Here is a 24,225-nt window from a genome sequence, read left to right as displayed (position 1 = left end):
AAGTTTGTATAATTTATTTTTTGTATATAATATTACAAATAATATTAATGGTTGCTTGGATCACTGTATAAAATACTTCATATTTTGAAACCAACAATTAACAAAAATAGAATTTGCACCTGCAAAATATCAACTGAAATTGCACTTTTCCTTAAATAAGGCACATTTTAACCTTTATTCAACCAGATGAGGTACAAAAGAATGTACTCTCTTTGGGAGATATGAACTGCAAACCAGTGCTTTAATCAGAGAAAATTGTGTTCAAGACAGAACGCATATTTTTCACAATTATTTTGGGGGGGGTTTTTGATTCATATTTCATAAATGTTATCAAGGTATACAAGGCTTTCTTAGTGTGTGCATGCTTATGTATGTGAACTTCTACAACCTGACACCAGAATAATGAAGCAGCCAGGAGATGCCGTCCAGGAACCCAGAGAGAGACTCTGCTACAGTGTCCTGTACCTGGAGAGAGGGAGGGAGGAAGGGAAGGGTGAAGAGAGAGTTGACACAGTCATCATTTGTGTTTTACATTTACTTGTATTCATTTAGCAGATGCTTTTATCCAAAGCAACTTCCAAGAGAGAGCTTTACAAAAGTGCATAGGTCCCTGATCATAACAACGAGATAGTCCCAAACATTGGGGGTAGCCAAAACATGAAGCATACATTGTGAAAAACCAAATAAGTGCCAAAGGGAAGAACCATAAGAGCATGTAGTTAAACAAGTTACAATTAAACAACATGAACCTCAAAAAAGTGCAATAGTGTACCTGTAGAAAAGCAAGCAACAGTCAAAGCGAGTACAATAATTTTAAATCAGTTACAACTAACCAATAAGAGTCATTGTGATCCTGGAGGAAACTAACATCAGGTCCAGCAAATCAGTTTTCTTAGAGACTGTCAGTGGGAGTGAACTGGGGCTTACCATCCAAGGATTGGGTAGCAGCGGCAGACCAAGTCTCTGAGCCATGTCTACACAGGAGGTCCTGGTTCTGAGGCTGGATAGGTCTGGGTCTTCTGTGGAGACACAAGACAACACCAGGAGGGGTCTGTCGGACCTGGCATGCCCCAACAGAGCCTGGATCTGAGCTCGTTGTAACTCCCCTTCACCTGTTAGTCGACACAAGCACGGAGGCACAAATTCACATAGCTAGAGTTCAGTCTGCCAGTAAGATTTACATAAGCCTTGTCCTGAAAATAGTGCTATGGGTATCTGTGAAACCCTCCGTGACATTGCTTGTAAAAAGGGCTATACAATTCAAATTTGATTCGATTTTGATGGGGTCACTCTTACCTTGTTCAGCATTGGCCACGTAGATGAAGCCATTCACAATATGGCACACTTCTTGGACCTGAGGGGTGGGGGTGTAGATGGGGCGTCCTGACTGGTCCGTTCCCTCCAGGATGAACAGTTTACTGGTTACACTCTGCTGCTCTACACGGGCTCTCTCCCTCTCTGCCCTGCACAGATACTTGAATGCTAAGAGCTTCGATTGGACTGTACAAGACCTCCATCCTAATCACCGGTTTATATATTTTATGGTGTTTTGACACACGGTAACATACAACTTATAACATTGAAATGCCATAGTACAATAAAAATTTTGTTTAAAGTTAATCGAATGAAAGTCTTTAGACTTACCTGTTAGATGAGTACAGCGTCAGAATATTGAATTTGTGCTGGTTCTTGTACATGTAACTAATCCCAGACCCAATCCCTGAAATAACAAAAACACAGCAAAATCAGCATTCAGCATCAGCAATCAGCATTCGGAGGGGCCTATTATGATGGTGCCCTTTTACTGGTTGACAACACAGTGCACAATTTTACGAATGATGCTGGAACAGGAATGCTATTTTGGCCTAGAAGTCTTAACACAACAGCATCTATTGATTTTAGAGCTACAATTACAAAATTATAGCTGACATTATTACTAATGATAGGGTCGGGGTCTAAAATGACAGCTAATGGAAATTGTGGGCACCATTTATCTGACGTTGGGTAGTTTCCACCACAGGGAGCATCTCTGGGGAGTGCATGAGACGACACACAATGGAGACGTCCAACTGTTCCATCCCAGGCCCAAACATCGCATAGCGTGGCTCGGCTGACATCACGTAAGACAGCAGGAGAGAAGTCACAACCTTATAGAGTTGCTGTGGCGGCTGCAAACGCTGTCTGCAGGCTGGGCAGCCTCTTAGGTACCTGGAAGTAAACATCAACAAAACAGACATTTGCCTATTTCTGCCAATTGTTTGTGGTGACATGGGGGACCTTTGTGTGTTTCCTTAACAGTGCATCCTCTACAGGGTCATGATTACACCTGACAAAGCGATTACATTAATCAGCAGTACAGACATACTCTGCCATGAGGTCTTGTTGTGGGTCCAATTGCATCTTGTCTGTATCCTCTTCCCTGTCAAACAGTGAGGCTTTCAGGTCCTTCAATTGAGGCATGGTCACATGATCTATAGAGGGCCAATGAGGCATATCCCTGAGCAGGAAGTATCGCCATAGCAGTGGGTCCCGGACCATTACCTGCCAGTAGGAGCTGGTTGCTCCCAGATGACAGAGGTCAGGAGGGGAGAGCAGAGTCATGATTAAGAACTGAAGATCCACCTATTGAAAAGGGAGACGCATTAACCCAGAATTAAACATCAACCTCAGAAAATAAGTTATTTTACATATTTTTTTTTTTTAAGAGCATTGCTGGGATTACGTATTTTTGTAAACCAACCCGGAAGTTGGTATCACCACAAAAAAAGCCAATGGGATTTTGACATTGGGTTTTAGACTATCGCAGAAAATAAGATGTGGCGAGTTTACGAGTTTATGAAACAGACACATTTTGTTTGTAATGGAAAAGACACGAGAAGATAATAATGTACAGTAAAATCATCTTTACAGTTAAACACTGTAAATATTTTTTATTTTTTGAAGCGTAGGCTAAATGTAATCACCAGAAGCAAAAACCAACCTAAACAAACTACGCTAGGAGCCTACGGTCGTATCTCAACGTTTCCTTCGTTTAAAGTTGGTAGAGCTATATGGGTAGTGTTCACCAGAAGTTAAAAGCAAATTAAGCAACTACAGTTAGATTAGTTAGATTACACCCATAAAATCTTAAAAATTATGTTCATCTGTGAATATTAAATTACTGGGAATGGGTTTCATATATTAACAATGAATCAATAATTCCACACAAGGCTGTCTCACCGGTAAACTCCCAAGACTTCCAAGTGGTGTTTTCCCATCTGTCATTTCTGTAGTTGCCGTTTGATTAAGTGGTCTCCTTGCGTCGGTGATGTACGTGTCCCTGAATCGTCTGAGGCTGCTAATTAACAGTGACTCATTGCACTGAGTTTTTTTGACCATCGTTTCACTGCCTGCCATATTTATATTTACAGTTTTACAAGATGTGTTCTCTGCCTGACACTTCTAGCACTAGATTGAGACAAGTACGTCATTAAAGCGCGGAAGTTTGGATTTCATGGGACCAATAAGGAATGAAGTGACGTTGTCCTGTTTCATGGGACAGGATATGACGTCCCCGAATGTAGTGTACCAGAGCCATAGAAAAAATGATATGGCTCTGGAATGTACGCTGTCTCTTTAAATCGACTTGGACGTTTCCATAGCATTCACAAATATTCGTATAATTTGTGATATTACGCTTGAAGCCGTGATCACGGTGCAGGGGCTGGGACCAGTACTGGATACAGAGGGGGTATGGGTAGGACCGTTAAATTAATTTTTATGGTCCTTATTAAACACTTACAGTGCTTATTATACAATTTGTTGTTGAATGTAAAAAACAAACAAACATTTATTAATTTATTAGAAGAAAATAATGACTAAATAACCTGGTCAGGTGAGTAATGCTTCATGTGTGCCACAGACATATAGTTATACCCTGTCTAAACTACCCCCCCTCGCCCCCACACTACACTACACCAACCCCATTCCGGTATATTCCCGGTATATTCCGGGATATGTGTTGACCATATCTCGATTTAGCCTCAATGAGCCACTGAGCATTAGCCTGACGTTGTCATACTCATAATTCTAGTCAGAATATGAGTCTGAGAACTCTCCGTTGGGCTTTGACTACAGGGCGTGTTTCAAACGAGCCTGGAAAACAAATGCCTCTTTGCTCAATTGGATAGATCTACAACCAGAGCAACAGAGTATGTGACGTATGTGACGTATGTTAAGCACCGCATAGTTGTTGTCAACAGAACTAAACTACAAGTAGACTTGAAGTATGCTTGAAGAATGAATACAAACGATTTTTGCCGGTGTTGTAAAATTAATTTAAGGGTAAGGGGAGTACTTGTTCACACAGTCAACCTTTTTGAGCGAAACAATAAAGGGCAATGCATATACGAACAAGTTCTCCGTTTAGGATTACAACTCCACAAAAGAAAAGGAGAAACCACAATGGCCACTAGGTTTTCATTGTGTCCCATCTTCTTCGCGACCATCAGGGCCAGCTGATAAATTAAACTTTTACCGAATCCCGTAGGAAGGACGGCAAAAACATATTTTCCATCGACAAATGCCTTGATTGCTTCTCTCTGTTCCTCTTTCAAAATTAATGCGCTGTCGATGTCTTCTAAAACAGACTCGATAGCAGACATAACATTCCAGATCTCCAGCGGTAGCCATGTTTGTTCAAAACGAATTCAACTTAAGCGCTGTTTTGTGACGTGGGTGATTACGTTACTGTTGATCATCTGTCCATCATCGTATAAAGCCCGCCCTGGCAATTTCATTGGTTCGCCCAGATTCTGGTTTTCTGTAGTTGGTCCCCAATACGAGACCCTCCAGACCCAACTTCCCGACCAAATTTTCTTTTGGGCGGGGAGAAGTTGGGCTGGCAGCCAGGCTAACTGAGCATGCCAAAACAGAAATGCCACAAAGATCCAAAGGGGGTCTTGGCCTCAAACTGAGGAACTAGAGGTAGGGGCTTGGTCAATACTCTATTAGTGCAGGGCAATATGAGAGCAAACGTGCTTTGGTAAACCGCTCAATCACACAACTTGACACCGAACATCCTTGAGCATATACACCTGCCAATTTCAACTCCATACAATGCCCTGTTCTAGAGATAATTGAGCCTCAGAAACACACACACACACAGATTCATGCCTTTAGATATTCAACTTAGAAACAAAGGCTCATGGGTCAATTGATGAGTCTTGTTACCCTACAAGGCAAAGCTGTGCATTATGGTTATTGAAGTACCTGCAGTTGCTGACGACAGTTGCAGTCCTTGGCCTTATGTCAAACGGGGATGAGGCAGCCTGCAGAGATGAGCTCATTGCCCTGGCAACATGGTGCCAGGACAATAACCCCCCCCCCTCTCTCTCTCTCTCTCACTGCTGACAAAATGAAGACGATCATAGACCATAAAAAAGAGACAAGGGGGTAGAAACATTCATTTGCACGTTGCAGGAGCTGAAGCTTTAGCGGGTCCCCAACTTCGAATTCACACTACGACAGTTGCTCCACACCAACACGGTGGTGCGGACAACAAGGACGCAAACGCCCATTCTTCCTGACGAGAATAAGGGAAGTTTGGCTTGGCTCCAGACATCTGCATGAACTTCAACAGATGCACCTTTAAGAGCATCCTCACTGGTTGCATCATGTTGTGGTATTGCTCAGCCCTTAACTGCAAGGTTCTTCATAGAGTGGTAAAGACTGCAGAGCACATCATTGGCAATGAGCTGTCAAAGGATACATACCACCTGTGGTCCTGGAGAAAAGGCAGAAAGATCATTGGAAAACAAAGAAGCCAGGCCGACAAATTGTTTTCCTTGTTACTGTCAGTCAGGTACAGGAGTATCAGGACACCTTCAGACTAAAGAACAGCTTTTTCCTCCATGCCATCAGGCTACTTAACAGTCCATTGCTCATTTTTGTTTGTTATACTACGATTCTGTTTTCCTTTCCAATCTTCACTACACGGTTTGTCATTTTGAACCCTACTTATTGCTACATGTAAATGTTAGTTACCTTCATATTTTATACTTTCTGTATATGATATAGACATTTCTTTAATTGATGCTACATTGTTGACACTGACAAACAAGCAAATTCTTTGCCAAAATAAAAAATACCGTAATATTATTTAACTGCATATTCAAGAAAAAAAATTCTTAAACCAACATATATTTATTTTCAATGAGGACATAAAAAAACAAATCAATACCTTTTTTTGTCTTCCAAAAAGATCACAAACACAGAGCTTATCCATTTCAATACATACTATTAAAATATTAAAGTTTCCATCTCTGTGCCTTTACCTCTTGTCATCTGTGGCAGAAAATCTGACCAAGTGGGAAAAAAAGAGGTGGAATATTACAAAGCTGATATTTTGAACAAAACTGTACATACTTGAAAATGTTAATGAACACTTCAATCTTCAACAATACTCTGCATTTCTTTTTCTAATATATGCCATTAATAAAAAAACAAAAATAATAATAAATAAAAACAATTGCTGTGCGATGTCTCCTTTGCAGCAGGATTATCATTAATCTTTTAACAATCTCTTCCTTATGTATTTTATTTTCAACAATTTTTTAAATAATTTTCTTTTTTAAATCAATATTAGTTATGTTATTCTACCACATTCTTAGGAGCAAAACACATGCCCAACCAACAGTCTGGAATCTGGAAGATAAGTGCTTTTTCAGGGGGGCAGGGACAATAACGTTTCATCAAGATTCCACACACCCCTGCCTAATACACCTCAGAACTCACTCTCCTTCCCCACCTTCAGATCCTCCTTCAGCACCCTCCATGCTGTTGAGCATAAGCGGAGGTTGCCCACAGACACTGGTTTAAGTCAGTTTTACGGCCCCTAGCCTAATGGTTAAGGGTTTGGATTCGGGCATGAGTTAAGCTGGCCTTAGACCTGTGCCTGCGGGCAACTTAGAACTAGAGCAGTCAGCTCTACTGTAGGATACTAAGGATCTCCTTGGCATTCTCCGTGTTCCAGCCCTGACCCTGAAGAGGACCCTCGCAGGCCAGAACGTATTTGTGAAGGATCTGCGTTCCAATGTCCCTGAACTGGAGACGGTCCTCTTTGCGATCGGTGGTTTCCACGCTGCAGTCCTCATACTTGACTGCCCAGAAGCACATCTCTCCAATGTACATCATCGTCAGCAGGTGGGTGTCAGAGAAGATGCCTGTTTAAAAATGTACCCACATGTTGTGATAATGAGCAGTTGGAAACAATTAATCAATAAAAAAAAACATGAAAATGTATATATAATTGCTTTTGAAAGTGGGCATCAGTATACATTAAAAATTCTTTGAACATGACACAATCCATCGAATATGAAATTTTAAATAAGACCTTGAAACATAAAAAAACTATTTGTAATCATCATCGTTACTGTTGACTACGGTTGTTTACTTTTACAAATGTCAAAAAGCCAGAAATGTCTAATGTGTCATCAAAACCACCAATTCAGTCATGACACCTCAGATCTTAAGAGGGACCCAGGAGAATCAGCTTGCTACTGAACCAATATATCCCTTCAATCAAGGATTCCCATGTTTACCTTCGGCCAGGAAATTGGCTGTTGCAGAGTCATGGAACACCACGCCGTCATTCAGTTTTACAGAGTTCCTCACCTGGAGCATCCTCATCAGGTAGCGTACCCCCTCCTGAAGACACTATGAAAAGGGGCATATAATACACAGTTAAAGACACGTTTAAAGTGCAACTACTCTGACATTGCTCAATTGCATAAATTGCTCAATTGCATAAATTGCTCAATTTCATGTAGTCATGTAGCCTAGTCATTGTATTATAACAGTGAGTACCAGATTGATCAATCAGTTCCGACTTTACAACATCAATGCATGTTCATTTAGCAGACACTTTTATCCAACGCAATATGCAGTAAGGGAAATTTGAACGTGCAACCACTTTTACTGCAGTAAAATGCTTTATCGTTGAACCAAGTTATTGTCCAAAGGCTTTTACGAAGGCACTGTGAGATGATGTGGAAAATGAATGATTCTGGAGGCCTACCTTAAGGAAAGTGCCTTTGTTCTTCTTGATCCACTGTTTACGTTGGTGAAGGGTGTGGCAGTACATGTAAAGCAGTGCTCCACGTCTCCAGTACAGGCACTCTAACAGCTCCAGACCCAGCACAGACTGCACCTGGCAAAAGAAGCGAAATAAGAAAGGCCTGTCACGAAAATGATCCCACGTGGGGTTAGTGTGTTTGGTGTAATTTTTTTTCTGTGCTCTTAAAAGAAGGAAGAACATTAGTGAGAGACGGCAAGTAAGAGAGGTTGAGAGAGTCCTTTTAAACCGATCAAGTTTTCCTCCAAGGGTCAGTTGAATATATCTGTCTGTCTCCATTTCTCACCTACCTCTTGGGCAGGTGCCAGCCTTCCTGACAGTACTTCTGGCTCTGTGAGGTCCTGCAGCAGCAACTGGATCTTAAATGGTGAGCAGTCCTCAGGGAACTCCTGATCCACCAGTTTATTTTCCTCGTAGAATGTTATGTCCAAGATCACCTTCTCACACACACACACGCAATTAAAAGGTCTGTCCTTTCATCCAAATACCTTTATTAATTACCAAGAGGAGCTGGGTATATTGAGGGTCAGATTACACCTACAGTATACTGTTTCTATATTTAGTAATTTAGCAGGTGCTTTCTCCCGAAGCAATTTACGATATGATATTTACATTTGTCAGGATGTAACCCTAACCCTATTCCTCCAGAAAGTATGACAGAATCTCTGTCACCATTAGCATTCTACAAAAGTCAGTAGTCACAATGTGATGAGACATTTTGGGGCCATAAAATCAGCAGAGTGCTAGCTATCAGGATGGCAAACTAATGACAGCATCCTTTTCAATTTCTCAGGATATTGTACCCATTTCTACTACCTGGCCCATTTAGCTTACACCCCAAAATCAATGTGGACCTCCAAATCAAAAGTTACAATAGATGAACTGGAATACCTGTGTGTAATCCTGAAGCAGTTTGGGGAGACTGCTACTCTCCCCCCCTTGTCTGTAAAAGCTTTTCAACTTGTCTAATATCGCAGACGCATTTTGTAAATAGTCATCATCTAGAAGAAGAAGAAAAAATGACGTTAACTGCCAAATACAGAGATGCATCTATACATTCCTACAAAGATAAATTCATACAACAATCCATATTATATGTACATAGCCAGTGATAGGCCTGTCGGACACAGGACGTCAGGAGTGAATGTGTGCAACACTCCTCTATATAGCATAGTATTATATACAAAATAGTTTGACAGACCTTATTTTATTATTATTGCACGCTTACTGCATGAAAAGGGAGGGACACGATTGGCTTCGCTAACGTTAGCTAGCTCTAGCCATCTCACAAGCAGTAGTCTACTGATAGGCTAAGTAGGTTACCCACTCAAAACAGACTGAGGTACAGCCTTGTTTTGACAGTGATCGTACAAAGACTAAGAAAACGTAAACCTAGGTAACGTTCATAATTTAATGTTTTCGATGGAAAACGAAACCGTTGAACACAGTTCACGAAGCCTGCAAGCTCGAGACAACTGGTTAGCTATAGCTATAGCTATCAAGCTAGCTATTAAGTTCGACTGTAGCTATATGGCTATGCTGTGATACTATCGCACTACAGTACCGTTAGCCAGCTATTGTAGCCTTGCGTACCAACGACATACTTAGTCGCTTTGCACAGCAATGTAGCACATGCCTGACGAAAGCAATAAAATATATTATAGTTTGCTATATCGTTTGAAAGATAATAGTACACAATTGTATTAGTTAGTAAATTATAGGCAGCTAACAAATACGTTGTCGATCAGAAAAGCGGCTGTTGTTATGGTAGTAGGAAGCTAACTAGCTAGCTAGCTTAGCTGACTGCATGCTTGATTAAAGCTTCAAGAAACAAGCAATGAGTCGGATAGACACCACATCACTGTAAACGTTTTGCATAACAGTGTTTACCAATACCTTGTTTTTCAGTTCTGAGGCTGGCGCATTTATTGTCCAACTCAAATATCCTTCTCTCCAGCTCGAAACCCTGTCGTCTGCAATCGTCTGCCATGACTAAAACACAATCACGTGACTCAATTATTATTCACATGCTGAAATGTTTTGCTGTTTTCTTGTGCTAAGTAGCAACATAGGCATATCGGGTTGTTGTTGTTTTTTTGACAAAAACTGTTATTATGTCAAGTCCAGTTTGAAGATAGAATGCAATAAAAAAATGCACGGTTAGGAATGCTATCTGCAATTAATCAATTTCCCCTTAGCCTTGAACTTTAAAAAACATTTTTTTAGCCAACTAATAAACTGCCAGAAATTAAATACAACACCAAATTAGTTGTGTTTCACTTAATTAATGAGCATTAAGTTATAATTTGAATTATCCTGTTAAGCTGAACACTGAAACAGTTAAATGCTGAATCGATAACCGAGCCTCTGTCACTCCTTTTTCTACGCCTCGTTCCGTTTACGGTCATTGCATTCCATCGTCCTGTATTCCGGGGTCAGCCTGTGTTAGTCTGAGTGAGCAGAGTTTAATATCTTAACTACACTTTCACAGTATGAAGCACTAATGGACCCATATTAATACAGCTAAAACATGGCCAGCACGGATTGATTTTGTTTTACAACTTTATTGTAAATTGGATATTTTCGCCCAGCTCTGGTGTCACAACACGGGGTGGATAAAATAAACAAACCATAAACTCCAGGTGAATTAATGCATTCGTAGCCTAACACACATAGCCTACAGTCAATAGCTGAGCAAATGTTCATGTATTTAATCAGTTGCCATTCCTTTACCAATCCATTATTATTTAATAGTGTAAATCGCCTCAAGTGACTCCTCGCCGACTGTACGCCGGTATCCAAAACGCGCTTACATGTCTATTTTACGACAAGCACCAAGCAGCTGACTGCAAGGACAGGGCGCGTTGATCACAGCCTACACAGTCAATTCAACCTTAAATAGGAAGGTGCGGATTGCTCATCATCCCCCCAAAAAGGGTGGTGGTTAGCTCCTAAAACATGGCGTCCCTCAAAATGTTGTCAAGGGTGGATAATATAATCTTCAAAAGTGTTGCCTCTGCCACCTGCAGATCAAATTTTAAATTTCCGACACATTCCTTGAGCAAGGTCAGTATCGAGATGCACAATACGTCAGACACGAAATCATACTGTTTAAAACTCACAACAGCTAGCACAATTTAGCCCCACGTGTTATTGTTTATAAAAATGTAGCTAACAATAACAATTAGGCTATAGCCTACATAGGGTTAGTGTTTTGTCAATTTCATATAATATTGAACTTTTAGAACGATTTAGTTGGTGTTGTGAGTTCCCAATTTTGCCATTGCGAAATGCACCATTGTCTTTGTGTAAGTCCTACATTTTTTTTCGATCAGATACAAATATTGTTGCATTTCAAATCTGGGTGCCAATGGCATATGAATTTATCATGACATAATTGTGGTGATTCAGTCACCACCTCCTCAGTAGTAGGACACAGAAGACCAATAATGTTTCAATTCTGTGCAATTCAATTAACTTTATTGATCCCCAAGGAAATTCAAGATAGCGTTAAAAACGTCGTCGGTCAATTGCGCCAAACTTGAAGAAAGCTAGGTGGGCATACACACCACAGCCTAGTAGGTAGACTACTTATACATTAGGTATTAGTACAACCTAGCCCAAGTGCAATGGCAAAGGTGCAAAAATAATTCACGTGTTTCTGCACAAAACAGCCCGTTGTACTACGTCTTTGGCTTTTTACTGAGCTATGTTCAATGCAGTGTAGGGTTGTCCATACATTCAGTGTAGACCACTGCAGATGTGATGTTTGTACAGTAAACATAGTGTAAAGTTACTGGTGCTTATGACCACAAAACTCTAATGCCCAGTTTCCCTGACATGTACTGAGCCGTCCTAAAGTAAAATTAAATTAAATGAAGATTTCCATTTAAAACGTTTTTTAGTTTAGGACTTGGCTTAATCCATGTCTGGGAAACTGGGCCTATAAATTCCATCCTGGTCTATGACATAAACCTTTTCAGGCAGAATCATTAATCAACATGTTGCTTTTAAAATAGCTTTCGGTATAGATTCTATATCCAAACCAGCCATCCCCTAATTTCAGAGAATTTCAGCGAAAGTATAAAATCCTACAGAATCCTCCTCTAGCTGTACACAGTAGGCCATTCAGTAGATTTAATTAGTTACAGTAGGGGAGTTAAAGGATGACCAAGTGCAGGATAATGTCTGGAAATGAAAGCCTTGATGAGGTCAAACTGATGCAATTCGTTTGGCACTTGAGCTGAAGGAATTTGCTTCCTGGCACACTTCCCAAGATCTCTTCTTAAAGACACGTCAACCACAACTATGTTGATGGGTTGGTTCCTGCCTGCACCTCATAGCACAAAGCACACAATCACAGTGAGAATTGTGGGGTTCAATCGAGCTGAATAATGTTTTTGTGTCTTAACATTTTTTTTTCTTCTTCTATGTATACTCAGACTTGTGGCGGCTACTTTTCCACTTCCAGTCACAGAAGTGCCCAGTTCTACACAAACCCCACAGATGCAGTCAAAGACATCCACGATGGAGCTACCATCCTGGTGGGAGGTAAAACAAACTGATTATTTACACAAAAGCACTTCTGTGATATGTGGTCTTTCTGTTGGAAAGGATTTGCCCATGTCAACATTTTAATGGACATTTTGTGATATATCTATCACCATTCCTAACAAGTTCTTTCAATATTGCTCCATAAGGGACAATTAATTTGATTTGACATTAAACCAAGCCACTATAAGAAACCTCGTAACAGTGCTTCTATGAAATGATTCTGAGTTGGAGTTACATTTGAATCGTAGCAGGATACTGACACACCTCACCTTTAAACTCTTCTTGGGTAATGGGCCACACTCTTCATGGCTGCTAGGCCGGGAGATCATTCTTCCACTATCCCCCAGAATGCCCATGCACACACACCCTGCAGAAACTACCTAAAAACGACATGTTATAAAGTAGCTATAAGAAGTGACTTTTTGGGGAATTGGTGGTGCTTTAGAATCAAGCCTTGGTCAATCCTTTCCACTATTATTTGTCTATATGTTATTCTATTCCTTTGTGTACAGGATTTGGGCTTTGTGGTATCCCAGAGAACCTTATCAAGAGTTTACTCACCACTGGTGTGAAGAGCCTTACAGCGGTCAGCAACAATGCTGGGTGAGTGTGTGTATGCATACTATGAGCTGAACAAATGTGTTTTTTCAGTGTCAGGTGACATGCAGTATTATGGTGGTTCTCTTTTGTGTCAACACACATGTAGGTCCCTGCATGAAATGTAACCCTAAATAGTCACACATCTTCTGTCAAGCCCAAACCAAACAGTTTGACAGTTTCAACAGTCGGAAAGTATGTTTAAAGAGAGTAAGACGTTTGCTAAATTTCATCTATTTTTTTCACTTTCCACTTCAGTTGATTTTGGCCAAATATATGCAAATGAAAGAACAGTGTTCAAAATTGTGCATGTAAGCTTCCAGAGTATGCAGACAAATCTGCATTGCTGTTGATATTAAACCAGTTAATTGTGTCATTAATCATTATCGTGCAACTGTGCTGATTACTATCATACAGTATGAATATATTAATTGTAACCTTGAAGTGTACTAATGAGGATGAGTCCAATCTTTATCACTGTGTTGAGGAAAGTGAGCTATGCATCCAGTCCTCTGTCCACCATAGCACAGAGAAGTTGTAATGTAATGCTGTCAAGCTAATAATAGGGGTTGGTCTGTGGGCACTGTGCCAGGTTCACCCTACAGTATTAAGTAGCAAGGCAAGTTTTCTTGTACACTTGGTTTGGCTGTGTTTGTTCTCCCAGACAGTAAAAATGAAGTAATGACCTTGAGAAGCATAAGCTGGCATTGAAATGTTTACTATAGAACAGAAATGAAAGTGTTGATATATTTTTGGACACAGGCAGTGGATATTCCTAGACTCTAAACGTCTACTGGACAAGTAAAATAGCTATCAGATGATTGCATATGTGTCAGTTAAAAGCAGACAAAAACTTTTATCATTGATTTATATTAGGACTACCCACAGTTAAATTAATTGACTGATATGTGGCATGTATCTATTTCCTGGTCTCATGTTGTATTTCATTTTAGAGCATGGACCTCTGGTGAAAACTGTCTCCTGTTCTTACAGGCAGAACCTATAATTTTACTTCATCCCTCAATAAAATTGTTAGGGCCTTTATTTTCCAGTTTAGAACCTATATTGTTTAACATAGGTTTTGAACCACAGGCAATTCATTTAAAATGTACTGTGGAACAGTCTCTTTATTCTTTTCTTTGTGTTGCCGTTGTCAGTCCTGCTCCTTCACTCTGTAGTGTCTTTATCAAGGGTGAAATATGAGACTGAGGCCCTCAGCAGTGTTGGAGGGCTGTCCTCTGAGCTGCCTGTTTTAGAAGGACCTCTGTAGCTCTGCCCTGTCTTTCCATCTACAGTCAGCTGACTAGTTGGAAAGTCACAGCGCAGTCACAGCACAGTACAACTGTGTACACAAAACAGGACCCTACGGCAAACCATGAGTACAGGCTATTTGAATGAATGTTAGTGTTAAGGAAAGGGCAGGACATAAATATTATCCTTAGCAGTAGGACAAATCAAATCCCTTTATTTTTTCAATCTTTTACATAAGTGAATAAAAGCTATCTACTCTCTCTGTACGCATTGACTGTAGTCTGTGAGTCTCAAACCATATCTTTGTTTTTAGAGTCCTTGGAGGTTGTTCAAGACTGAACAGAAAAGTCAGATAAGGAAGAATGCCATCTATATCAGTTGTCTTGTGAAAAGGGATGGGAACAGCAGTTTAATCTCCTATGAATTCCCCAGATTAAACAGGTTTACATACAGCTGTTCGGCCATTGAAACCCATTTTGTGAAGTTCCTGACATATAGTTGCACTGCTGATTATGGACTCTGTGGTGAGTGTTGTCACAGATGATAGGCGATTTTTACAGACTATGTGCCTCAACATTCGGTGTCCCTGTTCTGTAAATTTGGGTAGTTGCTCCTAGAAAGTTCCTTTTCACAATTATGCCACTCTAATAGGGCAGAAATCTAGTAAGGCAGAAATCTCTTGACTTGTGTCAAAGGCAGCATCCTATTACACAACCATGTTTAAACATTTAGTCATTTAGCAGATGCTCTTATCCAGAGCAACTTACAGTAAGTACAGGGACATTCCCCCATAGGCAAGCAGGGTGAAGTTCCTTGCCCAAGGACACAACGTCATTTGACTCAGCCGGGAATCGACCTTCAGATTACCAGCCCGATTCCCTCACCGTTCAGCCACCTGACTCCATTAAAGTTCCCATGTGCTGAATTTTATGCACCTGAGCAATATGTGTGGCTGAAAAACCTGAACTTAATCATTTGTAGGATTGTCCACATATTTCTGGACAGTAACTGTGTATTACATTGTAACTGTTATACCTCTGTAGGGGGTTTAATTATTGGCCAAACAACCAAAACTATTCCCCTGTGTTTGAAGGAAGAAGGGAAAATGTGAACAGTGTATTAACAATAACCAAATTATGCCAAAACCATACCAACCCTGGTCAAAGGTAGGGGCAGCTTTACACCTCACACAAAGACGGGATTTTAGGAATATATATACATCTTGTTACATGTTATTACATTCGAATGACATTTCACATTTCTACATTGTAATCATAAGAAATGATTGATATGTACTACTTAGAACACTTGAGAACACTTTATCTATACACTTAATCTATATTTATAATTCACCACCTATTTGCACAATTCATTTTGCACTATGCTGCCCAATTTTATATCTTGTAACTGTGTAACATTTCATATTTCTATTTTATATCTACATTGTTTTAGCCTGACTAAAACAATGTAGATAACTACGGGCTGTGGCTACGAGGCGTGTTTCGACCGAACTCGTAAAACAAATGCCTCTTCGCTCAATTGGATAGACCTACAACCAATCAGCGCAACGTAATATGTTGTTTGTTGAAAACAAATTCAACCCAAGCGCTCTTTCGTGACGTAGTTGATTACGTTACTGTTGATCATCTGTCCATCATCGTATAAAGCCCGCCCTGGCAATTTCATTGGTCCGTCCCGATTCTGGTTTTCTGTAGTTGTCCCCAATACGAGACCCTCCAGACCCAACTTCCCGACCAAATTTTTTTGTGGGCGGGGAGAAGTTGGGCGGGCAGCCAGGCTAACATTGTTTAGCTCTTTAGTATTTTGTTTAGCTCTTTAGGATATGTTGAGCTCTTTAGTATTAGACTTTAATATTGTATTTATACATTTTGCGTTTTCTACTAAATATACAATGGGCCTAATTCTCGAACGCAGTTAAGAATCATTTAAGAAGGATTTTTTTCTGAATTGGATTTAGGAAAACATTTGGCATTCATGAAAGTTCTCATCTGGTATTTGTTCTGAACTTCAGAAGACTTTACGAACTCAAAATAGCAGTCGTAAATCGGCCAGAGTTGTCTCAAAGGCGATTCCTTGATGAATTGCATTTAAGAAAACTCTGTGTTAGAAGTGTTAATCAATTTGTGAGAAATCGTTGGTGATTGCGTTCACATCAACTCTACAGACATCCTCGGATTAAAACAATTATTATAATTTACCTTGCTCAGTGTGCACACTGTTAGATCCAGTGGAGAACAATTCCACTGCTCATCTTACTGGTATGATGGTGTTAAAGTGATGTGTGCACCCTAGGCATACAATACGGCACAATTGCTTTTCGCTTGGACATAACTTGCGTTCCTGTTGCATTCTTAATTTTGACGATTCTGACTGCACACGTCACTGCAGTTGCGTGCCCTTATAAAGAGAAAAAAAAGGATGTTCGAGATTGAGGCCCAATGTTTATTGTATGCACCTTCATGCCACAGTAAATTCTGCGTTTGTGTTAACTTGCATGGCAATAAAAAACGATTCTGATTAATCTAAAGATTATAGGCTAAACCTAACGGTCTACCTAGGACTTTGGACTACTGTAAACCTTTGGCAGGTTTGTACCACTGGGTGTAAGGAAAACCTCTCTCCCATACAACTGTTAAACTATCCAATAGTTTCATTTATGTCTGTTTCCACAAGTTAATATCCAAGCCTTATATAAAAGCTGGCATCCATGAGCATTTTACATGCCAAAGTGATTACATGTGAAGACAAGTTTAAACTGATGATTGATCTTTTTGCTTGAAACAGCATTAAGATTCCTCCTAATTGTGGATACTGTCTGAAATAGGATAAGACTGCTTCTTCTTTTGCCAGATGTGTCTTGGCTGCTAGTCGTTTGAAAGGTTGGTCCGTCAGAGCAACCCAGTCCAACACAACTATTGGACTGGGTTGACCTCCTGCATGCTTTTAGTGCCAATGTGAGCTTGCTTAGAGATTGTAGGAATGAAAAAAGATATGAGGCTGGAACGTTGCAGCGGGATAAGAAAGAGATGAAAGAGAACAGTGTGGAAGACCTATACGAAATACATACATAAACAACCATAATGTATTGTTTTTTGAGTGACAACTTTGTAGACCAATCATGTATGGGATGCTTTTACTCGATTGCTACACACAAGACAAATACGTTTTAATGCCTTTGAGTTTGTTTCCCTGCAGGGTGGATAACTTCGGCTTGGGCCTCTTGCTACAGACCAAGCAGATAAAGAGGATGATCTCCTCGTATGTCGGGGAGAATGTGGAGTTTGAAAGGCAGTACTTGTCTGGTGAGCTGGAAGTGGAGCTTACACCACAGGTGAGCTTGAATCTAATCTTCCTTCCTTCATCGTTTCTTTCAGTCTTTGTCAAGTTCACCCTTTCCTGCCACTCCATAGCTGGATGAGTTGCCTTGTCTACTCGGTTTGACGGCTCATTCACCCAGACAGGCAAAACATGATGAGATGAACATCATCTCAACATGATCCATTTGTAATCCTAGACTTTGTTTAGTATGATTAAGTTTGTATGTCCGCTATTTGCAATCAGGATACTGCTACGCCACCATCTCTCCGTATGCTAAATGAATGCGTCTGCTAAATGATTAAATGTATGCATAGTCAGCTGACAAGCCATTTGTCACTCATATGTTCTGGTGTTCTCTGACGATGCGATCTCTCCTGATAGGCCGTAAGGTGAACCCTGTTATCGTTTCATCCCACTCCACAGTCTGGCATCTACACAATCTTTAGCTCATAAAAAAGAACGAGTCGTGTTAAGCTACCAAAAAAAAGTTTTTGGCTGAAATTCCAGTCGATTTTCAATACGTCTATGGTTTATGCAGAACTAGTTTCTTCAGAGCGTAATAGGATTTTGGTGGCACGGTTCGACAAGTGATCGTTCTACACCAATAAAGTAGCTGCTTTTTGTCAACAGAGTGGCAAGATGGATGGATATGGTTGGTAATTAGAGGATGGGACCTTGCACGTCACCTGGATTACCTGAAATTCGGCCCCTGTCAGTGTTTTGCATGTGATACACTGCAGCTGCAAAAGTGCCTGTGAGACAGGCAGATGTTCCTGTTATTTTGCAGGACTGTGTTGCACAGACTTGTCGTTGTTGTAACATTCCATTCATTCATTTTTCCACAAATGAAAACAACACTAATGAACCAGAAAAACAATCTTTATAAGAATAATATGAAATATGAAATATAAAACTGTACAAAACAGAATAAGGAATAACATTAATAAGGATTAAGGACACACAGTCCTCACTGTCAGGACAGTTATCTTCCAGTTCCTTAGTTTCTTTTGTGTTAGCACAATTACAACAACGACATAAGTCTGTGCAGTCTGAGTCTTTTAGAGACCCTACATGCCTTTTGATAGGCTTCCAATGAACCAGTTGGCAGAGAGGTGAGAAGTTGAATGGGGAGGTCATTCCATCACTGTGGAGCATGGAAGGAGAAGCACCACTCGATGGGAGTGCGAGGACGCTTATTTCCTTGCGCAGGGGTTATAAGATGACCCCTATGTCTCAGCAAAGTGCCTTAGTCTGTACATACTGCTGGATGACATCCTGGAGGTGTGCGGGTTCTGTCCTGATGGCCCACCATATGCATGCATTTGTGTGTCATGCAATTGAGTCTGATCCTTGCGGTGACCAGTAGCCAGTGGCGTGTTCTTTGCAGGGGAGTAGTGTGTGAATACTTAGGGCAGCTGCATTCGGGACCATCTGCAAAGGGCGTATGGCACATGCAAGTAGGCCAACGAGGAGGGAATTACAGTAATCAACACGGAAGAGTACTGTTGCCTGGACGTGCTGCTGAGTGGAGTACTCTGTCAGAAATGGACAGATTATCTTTGTGTTGCATGGAAAATACTGCAGGTCTGCATTGTTCAAGCAATGTATTACTTGATATCCAGTTGTCATCAAGGATGGCACCTAGGTTTCTTGACGAGCTAGAGGATATTCTAGAATGAAATGCAAGAGCTTCCTTAAAACAAGCGATACAATGAGGATTTCCAGATTTTACTCTATGTAACTGGATCAAGCTTTATCAAATGCCACGTCAAATAAGTGACTATGGGGATTTGAATTTTTCTCTGATCGTTATTAACTGGGGACTGTCACTTTTTCATGCCAACTGTCTCACCTATTCTTTCCTAAGGGGACCCTGGCAGAAAGGATCCGTGCAGGGGGTGCAGGGGTTCCTGCTTTTTTCACTGCCACTGGTTTCGGCACACTCATTCAGGAGGGCGGATCCCCCATCAAATACAACAAAGATGGCTCCATTGCCATTGCCAGCGAGCAGAGAGAGGTGCGACAAACTCTAGCTGTCTCCCACCAGCTGTCTACCACCAGTCAATTATTTGATACACTCAACAGGCCTCAGCAGTTGCCCCAGCATTTGGTCATGTTTGTGATGTTACTGTGCACAGGTGCGCGAGTTTAATGGCAGAAACTACATCATGGAGAGGGCCATTGTGGGAGACTTTGCCCTTATCAAAGCTTGGAAGGCTGACAAGGCTGGGAACGTCGTCTTCAGGTACGATGTTTTCTTGAATCGAGTACAAATCCATTTAAAACAGTCAATATTTACCTCAACCATATTTACCACTACAGTCTAGGTAGATTAAACCCCAGCTAATCACCTTGTGTTGTTTACACTGCAAGCAGAGCATGCTGCTGCTTTGTATTCAGTGTGGGGATAGTTGCCTTCACTGTCAAACTGTTTTTCTTTTTTTCTTCTGAAACATTTGAAAAGTACTTGTTAAGCTATGTTACAAGTATGTTACAAGTCACCTCAAATGTGCAACTTGTTATTAATTAGCCATGTTCTTTGTGTTCTCACTCCCCAGCAACATACTCTGAAGGAAAATGCAAAGTCTAGAATCGAGACTAGATGGCTCAACCATTCTTGCATACGTAGATTGACGTAAACAGAAATACAACTGCAGTTGATCTGAGATAGATGACCTCCATCATATGGAAAATGTGCTGAATAGAAGACGCACACAGATAGCACACCACACATAATACAGCACTGTAACTAGGTTGGTCTACTGTACTTCAAACTTAACAAAATGCCTTGTTTGTGGCTCTGTAAAGTTCAGGTTGTGGTGGTAATATAAATTAAAACGAAGTGTGGGAAGGTGAAACAAAAATAACCCAAAACACAGTGGCTTTTGATGCATATTTGAACTTGTCGATTTGGTACCTTGTTTACTGTTCTTCTATTGTTCACCACAAGGGTGCAGTAGTTCTTCCAGAAGACAGCATACTTGTATTGCCATAAACAAGCTTGGGGAGTGACTTGTTGTTGTTGGAAATTAATGACATGATTGTTCTCCAATCAAACTGCCTAGTATCATTCCCCTCTCTGTCTGCTTCTTTCCTCAGAAAAACAGCAAGGAACTTCAACCAGCCCATGTGCAAGGCTGCCAAAGTCACCATTGTGGAGGTACATGTCACATCTTGATCCTTGGGGATTGGCATACTTTTATATTCAAGTATTAATTCTAAATGTTTGAAGTTAGATATTTTTTAAGCATTAGATTTAGTATGATGAAATCACTATACCTTTAATTAAGGAACTGGCCCCTCAGGTCTTTTTTCCAGGATTTCTGACGTAACCATTTATTTTATTTTATTAGTATGGTGGGACAGGGATTATATTTCTACCCTAACACAAACCCACAGGTGAAGAGATATTGTAACAGTAAAACATTTAGTCTCTGATGGTCTTAGTATTCTTTTCTACTTGCAACCCAATAAAGCTACCTTGGCATTTAGAGGTTACAGTGCCACCTGACATCAATCTAGGATTATAGTCTATTTCAACAGAATCCATCTGTTATGATGTACAACACGTCATACCCTCTCTCTGACCATGAGCCCTGAGTAGGACAGGGTTAGCACTCCAACAAACTGTTAATAATGTCCCTCAACGTACAAGAGGTTTGGATTTGGAGGACTTTTAAGTCTGTCCACTATCTTTTTCTTCTCTCTTTTTCTCTCTTCCCTTCTCCTTTGTTGTTACATTTACTTTTCTTTGCAGCAATGAGTTGAAATTGGGAAGCCTGTAAGTCTTTATTATCAGACGTATCCGACCTGTGATGGTTTTTTGCTGGCTGTCTGTCGTTCTGTGTCAGGATCGTCACCACAGTTTCAATTAAGAGACAAAGACAAAGAGTGGGTCAAAGAGAGCCAACTAAATAAATAAAGAGATACTGAGAGAGAGTGAATCCGGGAGAGACCGAGAGATTGGGTGGGGGGGAATATGCGACAGGGAGAGAGAAAGTGAAGATTCAGACCACTGAGGTAATCTCTTCAGTCATTAATCATTGAATTCAGCGTTCAGCTTTCTGACACATCTAAGGTATCTGTTCTCTGTGTGTATTTGTGTGTGTTTGAATAACCCATCTCTTTGATGGAGCTACTGTACAGAAGCTTAGACAGGTATGGGACTCTGTTGCTGAGCAGAGTGACTGCAAGGTAATTGGTTATTAGAAATAATAATTAGTTTTATTTAGGATGAAAGCAAATTACATTTAGAATGGAACTAGTGAACCAAAGCACTGAAAGTGGAAAATGGGAGGTAATGTAGAGATATTTCATTTTAGTCAGTTTGTTTGAAATAATGTGTGTCATCCCCTGAGACTGTTGGATCTTTTTCGGTCTTCTTTTGATCTTCAAATGTATGTTCCCTCTTCCCCCATCATTCACATGCAGACACACACACTTTAAACATCACTCATGGTGTTCTTCCCAAAAACAAACCAAAATATTTCAAACAAACGTATTTTATGCTCGGTTGTTTTTTGCAAGGTTAATTTCCTGTTTGTCTGATGTAGTTTTGCATATCAATAGATACACTGAAGCCACCAAAAGACGTTCTTTATCAAACATTGTATATAAATGGGTGTTACATTAATTAATAGCCTTCTGTACAACTTTGTTTTTCAGTGCTCTTTGTCACTGTTTGAACTGTTGGAGAGAGAGAGAACATAACAATGTTTTCAGTGGCTAACCTTTAAATTCCTGACTGAATTTGAGTAAAAAAGAAATATATATAATATACAGTATATATAGATTGGGAAGGGGAGCCCTACAATACAGCTTACGTTATTGTAGGGCCACACTTTCTCCCAACACCTCCCTGACACCCATAATCTGCGACGCCTACTCCATGGCAAAATGTGTAGAATCTAAGCAAACCCACCTGAGGTGGTTTGTAAATACCAAATGCCTAAAACATTACCCAATTGACAGCTGCGTTACACCACAGCGGGAGCTATAGTCACCCATAGTGCTCAACGTTCAGGACGTGCACGATTCGTCCATGTACATAGTGCAACCTTACACATCATTTAAATGTCTCCTACAGGGTTCCCATCTGTGCAACCAACCTAAGTACACTGATCTCAAATGTGTCAATATTGACTGTACCTAGCCATTAGTAATCTCATTCACTGTCTTACATTGTACAAAGCTGTTTAAGAAGGATCTAGAATCACTGTTTGACCAGCTGTAATGGAAACTATCCTGCCTTCTTAAATACATCCAATGGTTATCAGTTTTTTCTAAGAAAATAATAAGAAATCCATAAACCGTAATTAATATTCCAGGTTAGAAGTCGGTAGGTAAGCCAACCAAAACCGCTTTTCTGAAAAATGGCAAATAGGACTAAGTTGCTATGCAACAAGATTCAGCAGCTTAATTGCTAAATACGGGATGGCATCACCATCTTCTTCCCTTTCCGTATCCTTATCCCTGAGTAACACTCAGGCACAGTCATTTCATTTCTGTGCCTCATTTTATTTTATTCTATTTATTTTATTTATTGTGTATATTTATATATTTTTCTCTCTTTTTTGTGTTTTATTGTAATTATGTGGAAGGAGGACATTGCAATATAAGAATGTCATTGTACAGAGGAACTTTGTTAACTGTAAACATGACAATACAAATCTTGAATCTTCTCACAGGTTTGCAGAGAGAAAGGGAGTGAGGGAAAGAGAGCAGCCCAGTGCACTCTGGGATAGGGCTCGCCATGCTTGAAGGTCAGGTTTTAGCACGCTGCGTTTCTGCTGTGTCAGAGTTGTCCTTCTTTTCACATCAGCTTGGATATAAATGATATCTGTTGACTTGGGCTGCTCTTCCTGGTCCTGGAAGGGCTGGGAAGGTTGGGAAGGCTCTTGACTCTTGGGTATGTCACATTGCTTCTCCAGTTGACATGGTGGATTGGTGCACTGCTTAGAGGAACCAAATTGCAGCTTGTGCCAATGTTCCCTGGTTAAAGGGAACCTGCTTGGGTCACTGACAGCGTCAACTTGGCATGATCTAGCTCCTACACACATACATGCAAACATATACACACACGTCACACCCTGGACATAACCGGTTCCAGCTCCTCCCCTCTGGCAGGCGCTACAGATCTCTGCACACCAATACCACCAGACACGGGAACAGTTTTTTCCCCCTTGCCGTCACTCATAAACAGTTGACAAATTATTATATTTTATTATTATATTATATATTTATTTATTTTATCCTAAACTGTTGCATGCATATTTTTCAGTTTTAAGTACATCGAGAGCAATTAAACCCAGAAATAAATCCTTGTATGTGGAAATGTACTTGGCCAATAAAGATGATTCTGATTCTGATAT

At 40.4% G+C, this 24,225-nt stretch overlaps 3 protein-coding genes across 3 annotated transcripts in view; 1 reads left to right on the top strand and 2 right to left on the bottom strand.

Annotated features, from left to right (window-relative positions):
* On the bottom strand, positions 1-3,527 carry fbxo4 (F-box protein 4). The gene is made up of 7 exons (XM_047048265.1): positions 3,220-3,527; positions 2,366-2,622; positions 1,988-2,208; positions 1,645-1,720; positions 1,297-1,463; positions 928-1,112; positions 1-465 (listed from the first exon to the last, which is right to left on the bottom strand). Exons 1-7 carry the CDS (start codon positions 3,394-3,396, stop codon positions 382-384), a joined length of 1,167 nt encoding a protein of 388 aa, XP_046904221.1. The 5' UTR covers positions 3,397-3,527; the 3' UTR covers positions 1-381.
* Positions 3,528-6,584: 3,057 nt separating this feature from the next.
* On the bottom strand, positions 6,585-13,010 carry rimoc1 (rab7a interacting mon1-ccz1 complex subunit 1). The gene is made up of 7 exons (XM_047048072.1): positions 12,937-13,010; positions 10,010-10,105; positions 9,005-9,114; positions 8,404-8,550; positions 8,057-8,188; positions 7,581-7,695; positions 6,585-7,202 (listed from the first exon to the last, which is right to left on the bottom strand). The coding sequence occupies exons 2-7, from the start codon at positions 10,101-10,103 to the stop codon at positions 6,967-6,969; spliced, it is 834 nt and encodes a 277-aa protein (XP_046904028.1). The 5' UTR covers positions 10,104-10,105; positions 12,937-13,010; the 3' UTR covers positions 6,585-6,966.
* The window catches only part of oxct1a (3-oxoacid CoA transferase 1a), a 35,460-nt gene continuing 22,188 nt past the window's right edge, over positions 10,954-24,225 (top strand). The window contains exons 1-7 of the mRNA XM_047048070.1: positions 10,954-11,179; positions 12,556-12,664; positions 13,180-13,270; positions 17,732-17,867; positions 19,722-19,871; positions 19,993-20,099; positions 20,954-21,014. Coding sequence (XP_046904026.1) covers positions 11,072-11,179; positions 12,556-12,664; positions 13,180-13,270; positions 17,732-17,867; positions 19,722-19,871; positions 19,993-20,099; positions 20,954-21,014 — 762 coding nt within the window. The 5' untranslated portion in view covers positions 10,954-11,071. The remainder of the gene's footprint in view (positions 11,180-12,555; positions 12,665-13,179; positions 13,271-17,731; positions 17,868-19,721; positions 19,872-19,992; positions 20,100-20,953; positions 21,015-24,225) is intronic.

This window comes from Hypomesus transpacificus, chromosome 24, assembly GCF_021917145.1.
Source record: "Hypomesus transpacificus isolate Combined female chromosome 24, fHypTra1, whole genome shotgun sequence".
NCBI lineage: Eukaryota > Metazoa > Chordata > Actinopteri > Osmeriformes > Osmeridae > Hypomesus > Hypomesus transpacificus.
Note: the sequence above shows the minus strand (reverse complement) of the source record. Positions and strands in the feature narration are given on the sequence as shown.